This window comes from Amblyomma maculatum, chromosome 3, assembly GCF_055883805.1.
Source record: "Amblyomma maculatum isolate TAMU_Amacu chromosome 3, ASM5588380v1, whole genome shotgun sequence".
NCBI classification, from domain to species: domain Eukaryota; kingdom Metazoa; phylum Arthropoda; class Arachnida; order Ixodida; family Ixodidae; genus Amblyomma; species Amblyomma maculatum.
Window position 1 is genome coordinate 202036002 of NC_139346.1, and position 18289 is coordinate 202054290.

Genomic DNA, 18289 nt, shown 5'->3' on the forward strand with positions numbered 1-18289 from the left:
AGAGAACCAGCTCCTATTTTCCGCGTGGGTCAGCAAATGTGTACTGGAGTTATAGTTTGATTTGACGCTCATGGTTTAGAATAAGCGTGCGGGTTAAAATTACGCAGTTTATCCCGTGCTTTGTAGAACACAGGAGCTAAATTCGTTAAATAATTTAGCTGGCAAATTTGGAACGTCAGCTATGTGCATTTATGCACTTGGAAAACCAGAGAACAAGCGAGATGCTTCCTTATCAGTTTCCTCTTTTTATTCGACGACTGCACCGCTCTTATGGACTGTAGAGTATGCTCAAAACAAATCTCAAAATATTTCGTGTAAGTTATCCTTGTCGTATATACGGCTGCATTATCTCTTGCTAAACATGTTACTGCGTGTAATAATCTGCGCGTAACGTGCGTCCTATATCCCGAAACATATATCCTATTATCACAAGTGCGCAAATAAAATATTTATTTTATTTATTTGTTTACTTTTACACGTATGCGCTTCACCGGTTAATCGTATATAAAAGAAAATTGATGTTAATTTGCATACCAAACAGTGTCCTTCCATACACACATATATAAGGCTGATACTTGAGAAATAAACGTAAGCTTGTGCTAAGTTGCCCGCGCGAGGACTCTATATTTAGGATCGCTATAACGTACATACGTATACCTATTTATAACGTGTCCGCTGAACGTCGATCGTGGGAGCCTGCATCCAGTCTAACGGGACATTATTTATTCGTGCAGTTTCGGTGCGATCCTATAATGGCATCATTTTCTGATCCGGCTGCCAAATCTCTCCGTCTTGCCTCTAAGCGCACGTCTGCTCACCGAAACAAGGTTCGCTGTCGTAAAGATACAGGCGATAACCGAGGCTAACGGCTGAAAACAAGGTAGTATATGCCGGTGCGTCGTAGTGTCGCGCCTCATCCGGATATATGCGCAGAGCTGTTTCGACAGGCGCAAAAACCATATGTCCGCATTTTGAATCCCACGCCAGTTATCCGAGTTAACTGTAGGACGTTGCCCGCGAAACGCAGGCGTGTGCATACATTATCCGTTTCCGAGAACGCACTAACGTGAGCGCTTTCGTTTCCTGTCGGGCTCGGCGGCTCCATGGGAGCAGGAAGTTTCGATATCCCCCGCGCGGCCGGGCCTAACTGCTTCGTGCTGGCACCGCCTCCGCCGCCTCAAACGTTTCATTTCTTTGCACCCGTGCCGAGGCTGACGACGTTTTGTTTCCCGCTACTTCCGTCTCTGCTTCGCTGTGCGCGGTCCCTTTGTTTTTGGTTCGTTGCGCGAGCAGCTAGCTAACACCCATTCGTCGCGGCCTGGATTCGAGCCAGCGTGATCCGCATCGGCCTCCGAGTTTCCGTCTCCGTTTCGACGCTTTCGTTTTTTACTCCCGCTCCAGAATTTTGTGCCGCCGAAAGTTGAAGTAGGTGCGCGGTTGGCAGCACCCACCGTGACATTGAGGCTGGCGCGAGGATGCTGTTGTGATGATCGTGGTGTTTAGGATTGGGGAGGCCGACCAGTCTTTTCTGTCGGTGTGATCCAGCTACTCGGCACCCGGTCACCTTTTCCGTTTCCTTACCATGGCTGCCACCACAAATCCTTGCTGTGGGCGCTCTGCCTCAAGTGACATCAAGTTATGACGGGCCTGGCGTGCCGCCAGTTTTTACTCCATTGTACGATTCTTTTTTTCCTTTAAAATTATCTGCTTTTTGCCCGTTTCAGGCCACGGTTCTTTTAAATTTGACTTTCATCCCGGGGATTTCTTTACGGGCTGACTGGCTCCACTTTTTTTTACTTTGCTTTTTTTTCTCGAAGAGCCCGAAAAAATCAGAAACAATAATGTTGATGATGAAAGCAATATCCTGGAGCGGGTAAATGTATCGCAGTTTATAAAGCCACCCTTATCTCGTGCCGTTCCCTTGATAATCCTTGGTTGGACCCTTATATTCGAATTTGTATACAGTCTGCGGCGTTTGCAATTGCGCTTCTTGTCCATAACGCCTGCCATTGCGGGATCCGCCCCTTGTCATTTCACTGAATAGCACGAATACGGAATTTCGACTCTTTTTGGGGATCGAACCACTGGTACAGAACAAGATGTGATAAAGAGCACCAGCATTCAAGTTTTCGCGAACTTAAGGAGATCTTGAATTACATATAGCCGCGGAACTCCATGCGTTTCCTGAAAGTTTGCATAACTTCAAGCACGGCCTGACTCAATCGGCGGAGGAGCGCGCCGCCGTCGCCGCCGCTCGAGTCCGACCATGCTTCAAGTTCCCGTGAACTTCGTGCAACAGAGGTGCATTCCTATACAACCTATGGGCGATTCGCCAGTGGTTCGAAGCTATATTTTTTGTTAAATTAATTGTTTGCCCCAGAGACTCAGCATACGCCATTATGAGGCTTCAGAGCGCTCTGGCGTCGCTCGAAAAAACACGGGCGCTATCTCTTGTCGCATATATGCGCGCGGAGAGGTCAACGACACCCGAGCTGTTCAGGACATCATAAAGATGCAGTGTTATCATATATGGTATACGGTACTCCGTGGTAGTGTACCAACGCTGCAGTGTATTCACCTAGTCATGTTGTATATGTACAGTGTCCTGTGTGTACAGTATATGTATGACCTCTTTCAGCGCCGCTGTAGCTTTTTATCAGCTGCGTTTGCCATAATTAAGCCTGTTTTTGTACAGTTGCGCTTGGTTTTCCGGGCAGTAAATGAAGCCATAATGTTCGCTCTCCAATCCACTGCCCGCAAGCTCTCAGCTCCACATTTGTTTTCCTGCACTGGCTGTCCTCACACCTCTACTTCGCGCCTGACGTTGCCAAGTCAGATTCTGCAGAGTTAGTCTAGCATGTGCAGGGGAATACCCAGTTAGTCGGTATTTCCCCAGAGGTGTTTTTTGGAATGTCGTCGACCTAGGTTCTTGTTGCTTAATTTCCATCGTAGGTATACGCCAGATATGCTCCCTTAGGCTCACTAAAAGTGGCGGTGGCTGCCCCTACAATACGAAGAATATAGTTCTGTATTACTTCACCACCTTATGATGAAATCCACATCAACGATGAATGACAGTGTAACCTTTGCTTCCCTGCAAAAAAAAAAAGGGGGGGGGGGATTGGTTTTTTGGGGGCATTCCTGTTTCTTCTTTTTCTATGTGTGTGAAAGGGTGGGTTGAGGGGGGAGGTGGCAGATTATTATTATTTTTTTTTTCATCTGAGCTATTTCACGTCACGGATACACTGACCGCTTAGGCGTGGTGCTGCGCCTTCGCATTAAGTGAGCGCTTGCAGAGTGCAGGTGTAAGAAGACGTCCATATTTAACGGCACAACGCCGCAAGGATGATCGTTGCTAGCGATCTTGTCTTTCTGGAGCTCCTTGCAGCGCGGCAAGAGCCCGTACACCTACGCGGCATCAGCCTGACAAACGAGTTTTCGCGCTGCTTTTCGATTGCTCAGGCGAAGAGATTGTCGTGCTCGGGGACTGACTCACCCGCTCGCTCCTCAGTCAAGCGGTGCTAAGCTATTCGTCGTTCGAGATGCGTTCTTGCGCAGCCAGGAACCGTATGTCATTTTACATGCTAAGGTAGCACCTTACCATGCTCAGGGGTTCTTTCTTTTATTTGTGTTTCGAAGCGTTGCCATATCACGGCCGGTCTCGAGGGAGAGCGCGCGCTAAGAGAAGCGCGCTCTCCCTCGAGACCGGCCGTGGCCATATATTCGACATACGATGAGGCTGTCGATAATCTAGATTAGGTCGTGGAGGCTATTATTACCTTCGTGTTTCCCTTCTTTTCAATTTTTGTCGGGGTATGACCACTCAGTAGACTTCACCGTATTACTGCTGACTAAGCAAACCCTCCAAGCGATTGAGTGAGAGGGGTGAATAAGTGAGCAGGACATGTGAATGCGTGAGCTGGCGAGCTTGGAGAATTGTGAGTGGGGTGACTGAGTGAACGAGCGTGATGTGATCATGTGAGCGAGTGACAGAGTAAGACGGGAGGGTAAGTGAGCGTGTGGGAAAGTCAGTATATAGGGTTAGCTAGAGGTATAGTGAATGAGTACTATGAGTGAGAAAGCTTGTGGCAGAGTGAGTACGGGAAATGAGTGAGTGATCGAGCGAGCGAACTATCTTGTGCGAGGGAGTGCGAAAGCGGGTAAGGTGATGAATGAGGAGGGTGAGCGTGCTTGTGGAAAAATGGTTTGATTTGCTTTGTGAGGTTTAACGTCCCAAAGCAACTCGGGTAGTGAGAGACGCCACTGTGGACGAATGGGTATACATGAGTGAGATAGTAATGAGGCACGCATCAATGGATGACTCCAGGTAATTTCGACTACCTGAGGTTCTTTAACGTGAGCCGACATCGCACGGCACACGGGCGCCTTCCGTTTCGCCTCCATTCCTTCCCACTATTATTCAACAACCTTACATTCACAGCACGCCCTTCGTAATCCATCGAAACACGGCTACCCCGGCTGAGTTGCCGAGCCCCCTAAACTCTGAACCACTGCTCCGGAACCAACAAGTGATTTAGTGTGCTATTGTTCATATCTGGCTTCCGCCGACACCCAGAGGCAACTACTTTCTTGGTGCCCTTTCTCGTGTTCGTCCAGGAGATTCGTAGGTCGCATGTAAAGACTGCCGTTGACCTGAGGTTTTCTCTGGAATTCAGAAATGAAACGTAGTCGTCTACCTGACCTAGATGTCAAGCGTGTCCGTCGCGTGATACGTCCCAGCTTTTATCTCCCTACATTTATTTTGGCCTCCTCATAACGCGCTGTCGTTCGTCAAACCCCAAGAGCAGCTCCAAAGCATTGTCACACGCTCACCGGCTATTGATTGCCCCAGGCGTTGTCAGTTGGCAACGAAGTTTCCCAAACGGCGTGTCTGATCTCAGGGAGCATGCATTTCTCTTCCTCCGTGTGTAATGAAGTGAAATCGGCAAAAATAAATGCGAGGCGATGCGAGTAGTAGACAACAACGCAGCGTTCGTAATAAAACGAGGTCGTTGGTGACTTTTCTCACGGTTACCGAATGCACGCATACAACATTCACCATGCAGTTTTCCGCCCCCGGGCATTGCCACAAAGTCACGAGCAGTTAGCGAAGCATGATAGGAAGGCGTTCTATATAATAGAACACAAGAACTGAAACGAAATCGGCGAACGGGTTCGTGCAATGCACGTCAGACGTTGTATAGTATACAAGCCCCATCGCAAAAGGCGTGTCAGCTCCCTGGCGGCTATACCGAGGCGTGAACTATCGAGCGGACTTGCTTTTCCACACCGCATCGTCGCGACTCCCGGTGCTATCCGAAATTGGATGATCGAACCGGATCGGAACCGGTCTGGCGATCCGGTCGGCATCGGCGCCTGCTATGCGTCCGCGTCGAGCAGCTAGGCATATGCGCATCGAAGCTATGTCGGATGGTTTCTTCGGCGCGCCATGCTGCTGTCTCCCTTCCCTGTGTGCCTTGTGACCGAGTGACCAGCGCGGCGGATGATACGCTCCAGTGGTCCTCGCCGCCTCCGCCGAAGCCTTTCTGGCTCCGAGACCAATTGACCCGGTCGCTTCGCAAGGAAGGCCCATTGTGTGGTGGTGGCGTCTACCGATTGTCCCAGCGGCGCGCGAAGCGCTCCGCTCTGCACCGCAATGAAGCAGCATGAAGCAGCCTGGTGAATTTACGTGCAGTGTTTCCTTGGCTGAAGTCGAACTGAGGCAAGTTAGTTGCTCCCGAGCATGAAAAATAAACGAAAGAAAAAATGTCATCACGTTTTCTATGAAGGCTTGCGGCAGCGATTTATATTCCCTCTGTCAAAGTGGACTTGCGCAATGGCCTATATGTGAGTCCGAGATTGATGGCGTTTTTTATAATCGATCATTTGGTCTCCATACCAAGCTATGCGTCAGACTAAAATAGAGCGTTTCAAATAAGCCTTCGCTGAAAAATAATATACTGACGTGGGGACAAACTGGAGTCGCACTCATAGGAAAGGCGTGTGTTTCATTCCTTAGCGTTCGACTTGCTTTGAGCTAGCTCCATTAACGCAACTCCGGATTTTTTTTTTGACATTCGAATATTCTAGTAAAAATTTTACCACAAGTTCTCCTCTTCATCTTGACGCATTCTACAAAATTGGCGTCGTACGATAATCCGTTCACGCGTAACACGGCTTTTTAAGTTGAGAGTATTTCTGCGAGCAACACTGAGTTTGTGACGTTACAAACAGTATACCGGCGTTACTGTCCACTTCCCGCGTGATTAAGAAATTGTGGGGCTTATATTGAACTACCTCAGACTCAGACCTCAGATGCAGTGCGTCTTGATTTCCATACTTTATTTTCACCATCCAACGCACGTACGAGTGTTTTTCTAATACTGAGTGTGATGTCACTATTTCGTAAACTGGGACGTCGTGTCTGGCCGTGAACGCAGTTTCGGTTTCGATTTGCTGTTTTTATTTTTTACAAATACTTCTAATTGAAATTTCGAAAAACGTTTTTTTTGTGTTGGTGTCAGAACATGACGAGGAATATAATTCAACTAAAAACACAAAATGATGAAAACGCCACCGGAGTTCCATCAGACCAACCAACAGATGGCGGCGCTGTTTCGTTCACTATTTGTGGCTTCAGAAAACGCGCTGCGCGATGAAACCGTGCGTGAGTGATGACGTCATGAGAGGAAGAAATTAACGCATGCGTAGGTAAAGCCCTGGTGCGTGATGCTTGAAGATATGCGTGCGGTTTCTTGAGGCGAGCATGTGCTTAGTGTTTGTGGGGAATGAATAGTCATTTACAAAATGGAATAATTTCTGCTTTGTCCACTTCTTCGGGGTTTCAGAAGCTTTCATACCGTAGACATAAATGAACTGGAATAAAGTGATTCATTTTACTTTACAGTTAAGGTCAAACTGAGCTATTTACATAAGAAGTAACGCCGGTGAGAAAAAAAAACGGATCTTTCTTATCAAACATGGCTTCGTCAATTGAAAGAGGTCTTGAATGCGGCGTTGCTGTCTGACTTCTCAGTTCTGTTTTTAAAAGAAGCTCTTAAAAGCCGTTATTACTTCTTTGTTCTTGGTCTGTTCCTTAGTGGTATTGAAATACATTTATTTGGCCTGATAATGTCATTTTATAATATGTATGTTCAGCAAGAAACGCGACAACGCATTGAGCGAATGGTCGAAAAGGCTTTCTCCCACGCTTACCGGTCAGCCCCTTGGTCGTTCCTGCCGCTATAACAGTGCACGGAACTGGGAAAACGGAGCGCGTGGCGATTCGTCTTCGAGATGGCGCGCGCACAATGGCGGCAATGCGCGGCAGATCGAAGCGCCGATCGCTGTCGTTAGAGGATGGGGGATTGAGGGGGGGGGGGGGGGGGGGGCAGCTTTGTTCGGACGACTGCGCGTCTTTGAAAAAGCGAAGCAAATCGCGTTTGCAATGAGCCGAAGAGCGCTTATAATGGCGGAAAGATAGTGCTTCGACCATTTGCGGGCAGTTGATCTTCTTTTCAGTGTGAGAAACCTGTGTATAATTGATAGCCGGAACCGCTGTCCGCCCAGGACGCTTTGTTTTTATGTGGTTGATGACATGCTTTTCTTTCACTTTTTTTTTTTCCACCAAAATATGAATCCTCATTTTGAGGAGCGCGGCCGAGTGAGACGTTGCGAAGTAAATGTATAATGTGAACTTTAACTGGCTGTAGAAACTGATCTTTCGCTCTACAGACGTTCTCGTGAAGTTATGCGACAGTTATGTAGTGAGGTTTGCCGTCCAAACTATTTCTTTTTATCAGAGACTGGTATTAAAAAACATCACATTGAAATTACAGTCTGTAATGTCCACACTGTGTGAGGAACATGCCATTGTGTTGCTGAGCCGGCCCAGCGTTGCTTGGTGTAGACGGATTAGCAAAAAGTGAATAACAATACACAAAAATGACTATAGGACTCTCCACTTCAAGCTACAGCTTCGTTTTCCTCTGGACTCTTCGCGGTATATACATATATCGCTTTCAATTTAGGAATGCAAGGTTAATGTTTCATATCACTAAAATGAAAGGACGTCGCACCCTCCGACTAAAGCGTCCACACAAGCGAGGCATACGTCCCGCCGCTGTGTCTCAGTGGTTAGGGCGCTCGACTGCTGTGCCCAAGAACGTGGGATCGAATCCCGGCCGTGGCGGCTGCTTTTCGATGGAGGAGAAAAGCAAGGCGCCCGTGTGCCCAGGTGGTCGAAATGTCCGGTGCTCTGCACTACGGCTCTCTCATATCCTGAGTCGCTTTGGGACTTCAACCACAAACTAAACAGCGAGGCATACAGATGGTTCAGCGCATGCGCCGCTGCGCTCCGCTCCGTCCAAGTGATGCCCTTTGTTTTGTAGTAATAAGTTTTCAAGATTTTCTATTTTATTTGCAGCTGTGAGGGGCAGAATCCTTGCTCCATGTTCAGAGGAAACTCGCCATATTCTCCGCTTTTGAGTTTGCATATCAAAAACAGATCGTAGATGTACAGTCGCCGTGGGGCTACTTCTCCTCGCGTGTGGCCGGGTAAACAGAGCACGCACTCAGCTTGATGCTCCTTTTCTTTTTACGTCATTTCGTTTCCCTCGTTTCTAAAACACTCATGATCGTTCGTGCGTGATATACGTTTCCCACCCCTTTCAAAGGGCCCCCTTTGTTTCTTGCCGCAGATTTTTTTCCCGCCGTACCGGTCAAGCGAGAAAGCAGGTCAAAAAGGCGCAACTCCGAAGAGAACGCTGGAAATGACGAAGAAAAAGAAAAGCAAACGTTTCGAGGGACGCAAAAATGGCCTAACTCCCTCGGTGGCCTCCACCCCCACTAAACGCGGACATCCGGCATCCACACTGGCCGCTTCTGGTTGGTACGATTGCCCGGCGGAAGGGGGGAGGGTAAGAAAGGAGAAATAGAAAGACGCGGATGCTGAGAAGCATGGGGCTGTTCGGACTCGGAAGGCCGAGGTAGAGGCGTGCTTTACTCATCTTTACTAACACTTCTCCACATCTTCCGCCTCCTCCTTCTCCTCCTCCTCCTCCTCCTGCTTCTATTCTCTTCGTCTTCCACCGGCCACTACGCGCTCACGGTGTGCGCAGCTGCCAGTTGCATGCAAGCAATCCACTCCGTCGTACCCCACCCGCTCCCATCCCACAGTCAGAGCGACCACTTTGTTCACGGCGCCATCGTCGGACTACGGACGTTGCGCTGCAACGCTGCTGGACGCTGCACGCGCGCTTTCGGCCTTTAGGAAGCGGTCGACAATTGCGCGACACGGAGAAGCTGCCGAGGCCGACCGCCACCACCGTGGCGGCACACGCGTTCTCTCTGTCGTGCCCAGAGGCGACGACGACGACAATGCTGCGGCGTAAAAAGCTCGCATAAAATCCCACCCCCTCTCAGGCTTCTCATCCCGCCAAGGGCCACTGCGCAGTGTGTGTGTGTGTGTGTGTGTGTGTGTGTGTGTGTGTGTGTGTGTGTGTGTGTGTGTGTGTGTGTGTGTGTGTGTGTGTGTGTGTGTGTGTGTGTGTGTGTGTGTGTGTGTGTGTGTGTGTGTGTGTGTGTGTGTGTGTGTGTGTGTGTGTGTGTGTGTGTGTGTGTGTGTGTGTGTGTGTGTGTGTGTGTGTGTGTTGAATGAGCTCTTTCTCCATTGTGAGAGGGCCCCCTCCGGCTCTGTTCTTTTTTGCTCCATTGTTCTGCTGTTTCAATCCCATGGTGCTTTTCTTTCTTTCGTTCCCGCTTTCTCGTGCGTTCCGTATGCACGTATAGTATACTGCGCTCCGATCGAGGTCTAGCTGCGTGAGACACGGAGTGTTATTCCTTCTGCCTCCGTGTGCGGTGCACCCGTAAGAGGCCACATCTCATGGCCTGCGGCAACAAAGGTCGTGGGCAGAAATAGCAGTTTGAATAGCGGTCCCGTACGGCGATTCGGCAAGCACATGCGGTGCTTCTGCTTGATGTGTGTCACGGAAGGAGAGCACTGCTCGTGTCCACAGTGTGTTGCTTCTGAATACTGTGCGTTGTGCGTAGCCATGAGCAGCGCTTGCTTTGCAGCGCTACCTGCTCGTGAAGCAGCTTTTCTGGGGCAAGAAGCATGATTCCCACGTTCCTGCTTGATCTGCTTTTCGTTCTTCGTATTTCGTTTCTAGTTTAGCGTGCCGAGGCTATTCAGCACCAAATGACCCGTTAACTTTACTATATGTTGTACTTTCGCTCATAGTTTGTTGTTGTTATTCGATGTTCGCTTTAAATCGGGACTGTTTTATTACCACTGTTCCCACCATTTGAGGCGGCGCATGGAGCGTACCGTATGCCCGGTTTGCATCATAGCCCAATATTGGAGCGTTTGCTGCATCTCGCAAGTTCTAAATCATTAGAACGCAAAGGAGACCCCGCTTCCGTAGCTTTTTGGCATCTTTAGGTTAAGGGGCTCTATCACACGCCTAGGAAGCACACCACGCGGCGCGGTTACTTTTGGCAAGGGCGGTGCATACTGTGCACCTGAACGTTCGAGTGTCGGGACAATTCATCTCTTTCACTCTTCATTCGGGTCTTTTCGACTTCCGGAGAGCGGTGTTTTTTACGCTGCACGCGAAGCGTCTGTAATAACCACGTTATTTGCGACAAGCACGGGCGACTAATGTGCGTGGTGTTCCGACCGTGGCCACCTGTCTACGTACGAAAGGTGATAAAAAAGAACATCGCCGAGAAAAACGTAATAACCCAAGAACACCGGGCAGCCATGCGCGTCAGAACGCATCGGCGCAAGTGCGGCGACCCGGGCGTCGTGTGTGCGCGAGCCAAAGGGCAGCGCACACTTCGTGCTTGGCGAAGCAGCGATGCTCGTTGACCGACGTTGGCCTCGGTGTGTACTTAGCGCGCTAGGCAGCCGCGATTCAGGATCGCGCGCCGTGGAGAAGTTCGCTCGCATCGCGCTGCTGGCGTGGCGCGTGTGCGCGCTTTGGCTCTTCGGCGTGATTGTGGCTCCGTCTCCCCGGCGCGTCACAAAAGAGCGCGACCCGTCGAGCGCAGCTGCGCAAAGACACGCGCCTTCTCGAAAAGGAAGGAGCTCGCGGGTTGTGCTTACGTTTGGCAGCCGGGTCTGTGCGGGCTGTTTATTCTGTTCCGCCACTTGCCGCGCGGTGCATGCAGTCAAAGGGAAGGAGCGATACGGGTAGATGGAAAGGGGCAGGGAAGGAAAGGGTAGGCTTAGAAAGAAATGACAAGGTGTATGGACCTGAACAGGTGGCTCTAGGCTTGCTCACTTACGTCAGGCAGGCAGCCGGATCAGTCTTCTGTTCGAAGGAGGCGTTTCCAAGAATGGGCTGCGACAGTGATCACGCTGCTGTGCGCATATATACAGGCGCTGTCAAACGCGTGTGGATGGAAATATTAACGAAAAAAAAAAGTAATCATTTCATCGCGCTCATTTGATGTATACTTGAATAGTCATATGCAGCCTAATTGCGATTTTGCCAATTACAAGGAAACCAATAAATCTCGACCGTTACGCTTTGGTTTCAAAACAATTTTCTTTTTTTGTTAGACTTGCTTTCCTTCACTTTTGACAATGTAATGTACTTCAAAACACTAAAGCAACAAAAGACGAGGGTAAAAAAACAGAAAGGAACACCACGAGCGGTAATGATGTTCTATGCACTTGTGCAAAAACTTTCTGGCAGGATATCGTCACCAGTGCTGTCATCACCGCCATGTTTTTTGACTCGTATATACTGCTTGCTTCGCGAGTTTCCTGAGTGAAGGAAAAGGTTCCGGCGCTAGCTCAGATGTATTCGGGGTTCTCTTTGTTGCATCACCTGCTTTCGGCATTCGTATGGCGGGAGTGTGCAGTATTGAAATCACAACGGACGATTACCGACTGAGCTGCATTGATCTGACGCCCTTCTGTTTTGAAGGTTGCTTCACTACTTTGACTGAATCCGTCACTTCTCCCCTTTAGTTTTTGTTACATGTATCTACTGAAAATAAAAAGAACTTTAGCAACTGTTCGTTGCTGCATAGTTCTCTACAGCACGGGCTCGCTTGATCTTAGCAAAAATTTCTATAAATGGTCGTGGACACTTTTTATAACGGTAAAATACATTCTCTGGCACCCACCGTTCGCAGCTGTAATCTGTAGTACATATGCTGAGTTAAAAACATCCAAAGATCTCACACAATGGCTATTATGCTATTTGTTTCGTTCCATTCATGGGTAAGGCTTGAATGCACAGAATCAGGAAGAGCGCTCCTATCTTCAGCCCCTATCTGCAGCCCTATATCTGCTGAACAATCGCACGAACGATGCATTGTGTACACTGAGAGGCATGGCATTTGTCATTTCATTTATTGATTCCTTAAGGGTCCGAATGCATTACATAAGGGGAGACATTTTGTTATTGGAAATGGCAAAAAAAAAAACATATAAATGGATATTCACCAGATTGAGACTATAAATATTAAAATTTTAATACTTCCTAAGACGTTTCGTATAAAGCAATAAAATGAGAAAAAATTACTTTCCGCGCTGATTTGTTGCGAGAAACTGCCCTTACTGAATTCCGGTTTGGTTTCTTATCTTCGCTTGTGTTTTTCACTGAGAGCTCTGGAACTGGTAAGGCAAAATGCAAACCTTCCAGGCAATAGTTACACTTTTGAGCATTGTCTTGCGTATCACGTGCTACTGCCAGGTTTACGCGATGTGCGCCATATCATAGCAGCTAAGTATCCATGCCGCGCAACGGACTGCAGTTAAAGGCTCGTGTCCTCTCCTTATCGAAGATAGAATGGTGTCAATTGTCGCTTACGTTTGCTTGTCCCAGAGGTTCAGTGGCCGCTGCATTGTTCAACTAAGCTCGGACTTGGGCTGCAGATCCTGCATTCTAATGGAGAGCAAGGCCGGATTTTTTTTTTTTATAAAGGTGGGGGGGCATAGGAAATTCATACTGAACACTATGCTTTGGTGACAATTTACAAAAATAAACACAGCGCGAAGAAACAGCACACAGGAAGAAGACACATACAAGGTGGGACTGCCGCTGTCTACCAACTTTATTGCATGTACAGCCGAAGCCCGTTTTATAGCTGCCACAAGGACCAAGTGGGTACAATCACCTACTGCAGAGTTAGATATCGAACCTTCTCCTCCTCCCCTTTCGCCTTTCCCATCAACCTCCCGTCCAAGATTTACCCAAAAATACGCCCCTGAAGGAGAAATAAAGGTTTGCTATAAAAAGGAAAAGGCAGAGAGCTCATTTCAAGCTACAATTTTTCTGACGTGCTAGTTGGCATATGGGGAAAGGGAACGGGAGACGAGAACACGGGCTGTGGTGGCCCTGGTGGGTGACGGTCAAGTCTATCCCTGTCTTTGCGCATACCACAAAATCCAGCGTCGTCGTTGTGTGCGCAAAATCACGGACCTGACACTGCTGAGCGTGGCCTAACGCTGAATGGTCGTAGAGCTGTGCGACGTAACGCGGATAAGTGACATTTCAGATTTAGCAGGAACTTCTAACTTGGGCTTATATATTCAGATGGGATCGAAGGTGACGCGTAAATGGAACCTTTCGGGACCCTTGGCCTGCTACGTTTCGTAAGGCTTAGTAAGCGGGGCTTTAAAGCTATGTCCCTATACCCCCGCCCTCCGTGGGCTGGTAGACTAGCCTACACTATCGAGTCATACGCTTAAATGCAAATATTAAGTGTCCCCCGTAATTCGGCCACCGGCGTAGCTAGGCAAAAGAAGTTTCCGCTTCCATCCAGGTTTAATCAGAGCTAAACCACAGCTAATCTTTTTAAATATTTTACTTTCCAGGAAACGCGACCGCTTTTGAAGCTCGCACTTCATGCTCGCACCAAACATCATTCCCATTCTCACCCCGTCCTCATACCCTTCTTATACACCCTACAGAACCCACGCTCAGCAAGCTGCCCTGATCCCTGTGCAAATCGAGGACGCCGTCTTCTCTCTGGTTCCGACTGCAATTCGACTACTTTTTCGTCCTCTTACATTAGGCATTTTGCCGAGATGCCTAGCCAGACAAAAATATGTAATAATAACTGGGCAATCAGGCGCGCGTAGGGAGTTTGCTATTAGAGGAATAACACCGTGCCAGCGAGGAGTTCATAACGAGCTAGTGCTCAGTGACATTTTCTTTTTGCGGGTGAGCTCGTTGAAGCGATTGTCGCAGCCTTCGCACGGTTGTCGTCGCACACGCGGTGACGTCGCGAGTACCCTTTAGCGCCGCCGACTGGAAAACACGCGTGGTTCTATTGTTCTGTCACATATCGGAGGCAAGCGGGGAAGGATCGCGCGCTGTGTGCCGGGTATGTATACCTCTCCCTCTCTCTTCACCTGCATGCGGTCGTCGCATTGCGGATTCACTGGTTATCAATATATTACTAATGCCTGCACAGCGAACTGCCCACAATGCGTACAGAAATGCCCATCTCGTAGCAAATGCACTCGCGGAATGCATGGAGACATGTTCCGCAGTGCACATAGTGTGGATCTTTTACACGCATGTATGTTTACTCAGTGGCCATGTTACACGCATGTATGTTTACTCAGTGGCCATGAACTGACTCAGTAACTGAGCTGGTTGTGCCTTGTTGCAAGTCTGCTGGGAACAAAGTTTAGCTTCGATGTGTGTATTAACCTATCAGCTGTACATGTCGTGGCTTTACGCATGTGTATGCTATTGTAGGACATGAACCTTGCGCCTGAAGGCGTGGCTTGCGCCGAAGGAATCTCTGTAGAATTCTTTCTTTCTTTCGCGAGTCGAGCCACTGCGCGGAGCCATCGCGGTGACTGCCGATGTCATGACGTCTTGGTTGCCATGACGTCTGTCGTCGCTTTGTGTTGTTTGACTTTCTTCCCACTCCCCCTGCCGTCGCGTCAGACGATGCTTCTGATATCATGTAGCATGTTCGCGTTGAGAGCGTCAGTCGTTGCGCACCCCTTTGTTACGTCAGTGTTTATGTCCATGCGATGTTCTTGTTTGTTTTCTTTTTCGTGATCATTTCTGGAGCTTCACGGCTAAATGAAACGCTCATCAAGTAGAGATCATGGTGAGTTCATTTTTCGTTGTGCATCGACCGGCGCTTGGGGACAGGACAGAGCTGATTAGAACTCAGCGAAAGGCACCGTTGACTTGTAGCGTGAGTGACGACGTTAATTTGCGGAAAATAGTCTGCTCTAGTGCCGGTTATTGCATCAGGTTTACATCAGTCACAGGGCAGCTGCCTTCAAGTATCTTACATAGTCTGATAATGTTACGATTTTTTTTTCTTTTTAGATTGAAAAAAGAAATTGTTTCCAAACAGCTGCCCCGTTATCGCGACAAAAAATAAGTAAATAAAAATCCTAGCACGTGAGCCAACCTTGTGCGGTCAACCCATCCCACGATTCCGCGCATGTCCGGACGGCTCGTCTCTCCTAATGTCCGGCGTTCACTTTCGATGCCCGTCGAGCATTTAAGACGAATCACCGCGTCGAATCCTCGGCCGAGGCTGATGGCGTCCGGTAATGACACGCCGACTTTCCCTGCATGATATTCGCGCTCGCTGTAGCGCCCACCGCTCTCAGCGTCGGCGGCAATCTCTTCCCACGGACCAGCGATGCACTTAATTGCGTTTGCCGCGCGTCGGCGATCGCCGGTCGCTTGTTTTGCCTTTCGCCGCGAATCGTCGTCGCAGCTTCGCTCGTTCGCAGACGACGGGAGGAGGACGAAAGGGTCCTCGACCTAGACCTTGTTGGCTTGGCTGAAGGAGCGCCCTATTGAGACTCCCACGGAACCGCGTCTGCTGCCTACCTGCGTAGCGGAGGTTATCTCTCCGGGATGGGTGCGCAACCGTTTCATCGCGAGAGAAGATCTTGCACTGCGTAGGTTCGCGCGCTGGTGGTTGGGTGCCTGCGTGGACGCGAGGACGTGCGTCTGGAATGAAATCGAGAGCCCAGTTGTCGATGGGAAGAGCGGTCGTCGCTGCGAGGTCATGTAAGGAGCAGCCTTGTTCGTGTGTGGACTGAGGAGAAAGGAGGTGTTTGGCCCTTAGCTGCGCTGGGTCAAGGGGGCACAGAAAGGCAGAGACGAGACTCTGCATAGGACGAATGCCTTGTTTACTGAAGTTACTTCGGACCGGTTTAGGAGTGCTTGCGTTCCGAAGATTATTTCTTCTTTTCCTTTGGCATGGTAGGCAAATATTGAAAAGAAAGAAAAAGCGGAGAGGTTCGAGATCAGTACCTGAAGGGTTATTTGTCGTCTTGGTTTTGTTTATTGCATAGGTGTAAGGTAATCTCACTGTAGTAAGTTGCTACTCTTTCGTTTGGTTGCTTTTGTTTTTCTCGCCTGAAAACTGAAACACATTATAATACAGAAGTTGGCCTTTTAATCACATATTTTTCTTTTAATTTTATCCTACCTGTGTATGTACGCGTAGTGTTCTCGGTACCTGTACGCACGTTATAAAATGTAATAACAAAATTTCCTTCCTATATGTACAATGGCCACGGTGGCAATCATTAACGGACAGTGTTCGAAAGAAACCGCGCTTGCTTTTAATGGAGTTCTGTGACCTTCGCATTGCTCACGCGTCTGCACAAATACGCTCGGAGACAAATAGCCTACGTCTTGGCCGTGCGCGCAGCCGGCAAAGAAACCGCCGAGCAGAAAAAGAATCGCAGACACACACGCACCCGCGCGCGCGCTCTCGGGCCGCATTCGTTTTCTCGCCCGAACAGCAGCCGCACTAATATCGCTGTGGCGCGAGCATTCGTGGCACTGGCAATAACTGCGCGCGGATGCCGTTTTCTTGGTGCGCTTGGCGACCGCGCTAAAAGCCGCTTTCATTCGCTCGAAGACGATCGGAGCCAAGGCTGACCGGCTACTTACGGCAGCGGCCAGCAGTCAGCACTCGCGACTGCGCTCCACTATGCGCGTGGACTCAGTTGGGTGCAGCGTCGCGTAGACTTCGACGCATGCCCGGCACTGTGTGCGCAAGAAGTGACCAGATAGCGGCAGAATAACACATAATGAGCATTCGTCCAAATATTACTCTACGCGTATGAGTGACAACCACATGGTTTTCTTTGTTTCCTTTTTTTTTTTTTTTTTTTTTTTGCCCGGAGTAGTTTCCCTTTGCTCGAATGATGCCCGCTGGACATTTTAAAATTCAGTGCAAGACTCTTCTCGCATCCAATAAATTTTACTGTCCTCTTTCATATTGAGCCTAATGGTCCACATACGCAGCCGAGAGGATTCCCGCTAATGAGTGCTTCTTAATTACTTCCCTGGGGAAGGCTAGATGGGCATCCATTTTACAGTCCTCTTAATTGCTGCTGTCATTGGTTTATTATTCGTGACTCACAAACTCGTGAGAAGACAATTCATTACAGTTCTCCCGTCAGCATGCAGTCGAGATTTCAGCAGCGAAGCTGAAATACTGTGTTCGAAAATTTAGCTTTGTGATGTTGCTCTCCTCTTGCTCGAAAGCTCTATAGGTTGAGCTATTAGTCCGTACAGTCACTAAATTCCATGTACTGAGGTCCGAGCATCGTGAGTTGCAAAGAAGCAGAAGAGCCTCGGTCTGCCCGCGCTGCGATGACCTTCCCGCAAGAATGTGCTCTGCAAACATTTCTGCTTAAAAATGTCGCGCGTCTGTAAATGTATACGGTTGGCTGTGGGTAACTGTAACTTGAAGACCGAGAATTTCTTCCAGTTATGCGGAGTTCGAGCTACCTTTTGAATGCACTGGACAGTGGCGAGGCTAAAATCTTCAGTTCGTATTAACCGGAAGTTCGAAATAAGGGAGTTAGAACTAATGAGAGGCCTCCGTGAGTGTGCAAACTAAATGAATGGGCCGTGTTTTTAACTTCAGTGGTGCTGCGGCGAACTACCGAGGCACAGAGTATGTACTGGAGGGCCGGAGGACGGGAAAGAAAAACACGCTCCCGACAAGTAGCTAGCCTTGCATTCCATCCTGCCAAGAGAGAAAGGGTCCCCGTTTCCCAGAGACGGAGACGGCGGCGCGCGCTGTCGGATCGTTGCGAAACCAGCCTCGCCGCGTGGACTGTGTGCGTGTCTCTGTGGCTGGCGACCACATGGAACGGGCGACCGTCGCCGCTGTTGCTGCCGGTGTCACCGGGATTCCTTGCCCAATGCCCTCTATTTCTCAATGACGCCGCAGCCGCGCCTTCCATAACGATATGCATGCCCTAACGCCTTGGGAGTCTGATATTAGCTCCTCGCGTTTGGTTGGTTTTGATATTTTA

The 18289-nt window shown here is 49.1% G+C and overlaps 1 protein-coding gene across 2 annotated transcripts in view; it reads left to right on the top strand.

The window, feature by feature from the left end:
• The window catches only part of LOC146197448 (death-associated protein kinase dapk-1-like), a 154679-nt gene that overhangs the window by 40518 nt on the left and 95872 nt on the right, over positions 1–18289 (top strand). The window contains exon 1 of one of the 2 annotated variants that reach the window (XM_084599274.1): positions 14802–15090. The exons of the other annotated variant lie outside the window; for it this stretch is intronic. Within the exon in view, the coding sequence (XP_084455400.1) occupies positions 15088–15090 (3 nt within the window). The 5' untranslated portion in view covers positions 14802–15087. Of the gene's footprint in view, positions 1–14801; positions 15091–18289 lie in introns of those variants that run through there. 2 annotated transcript variants of the gene reach the window in all.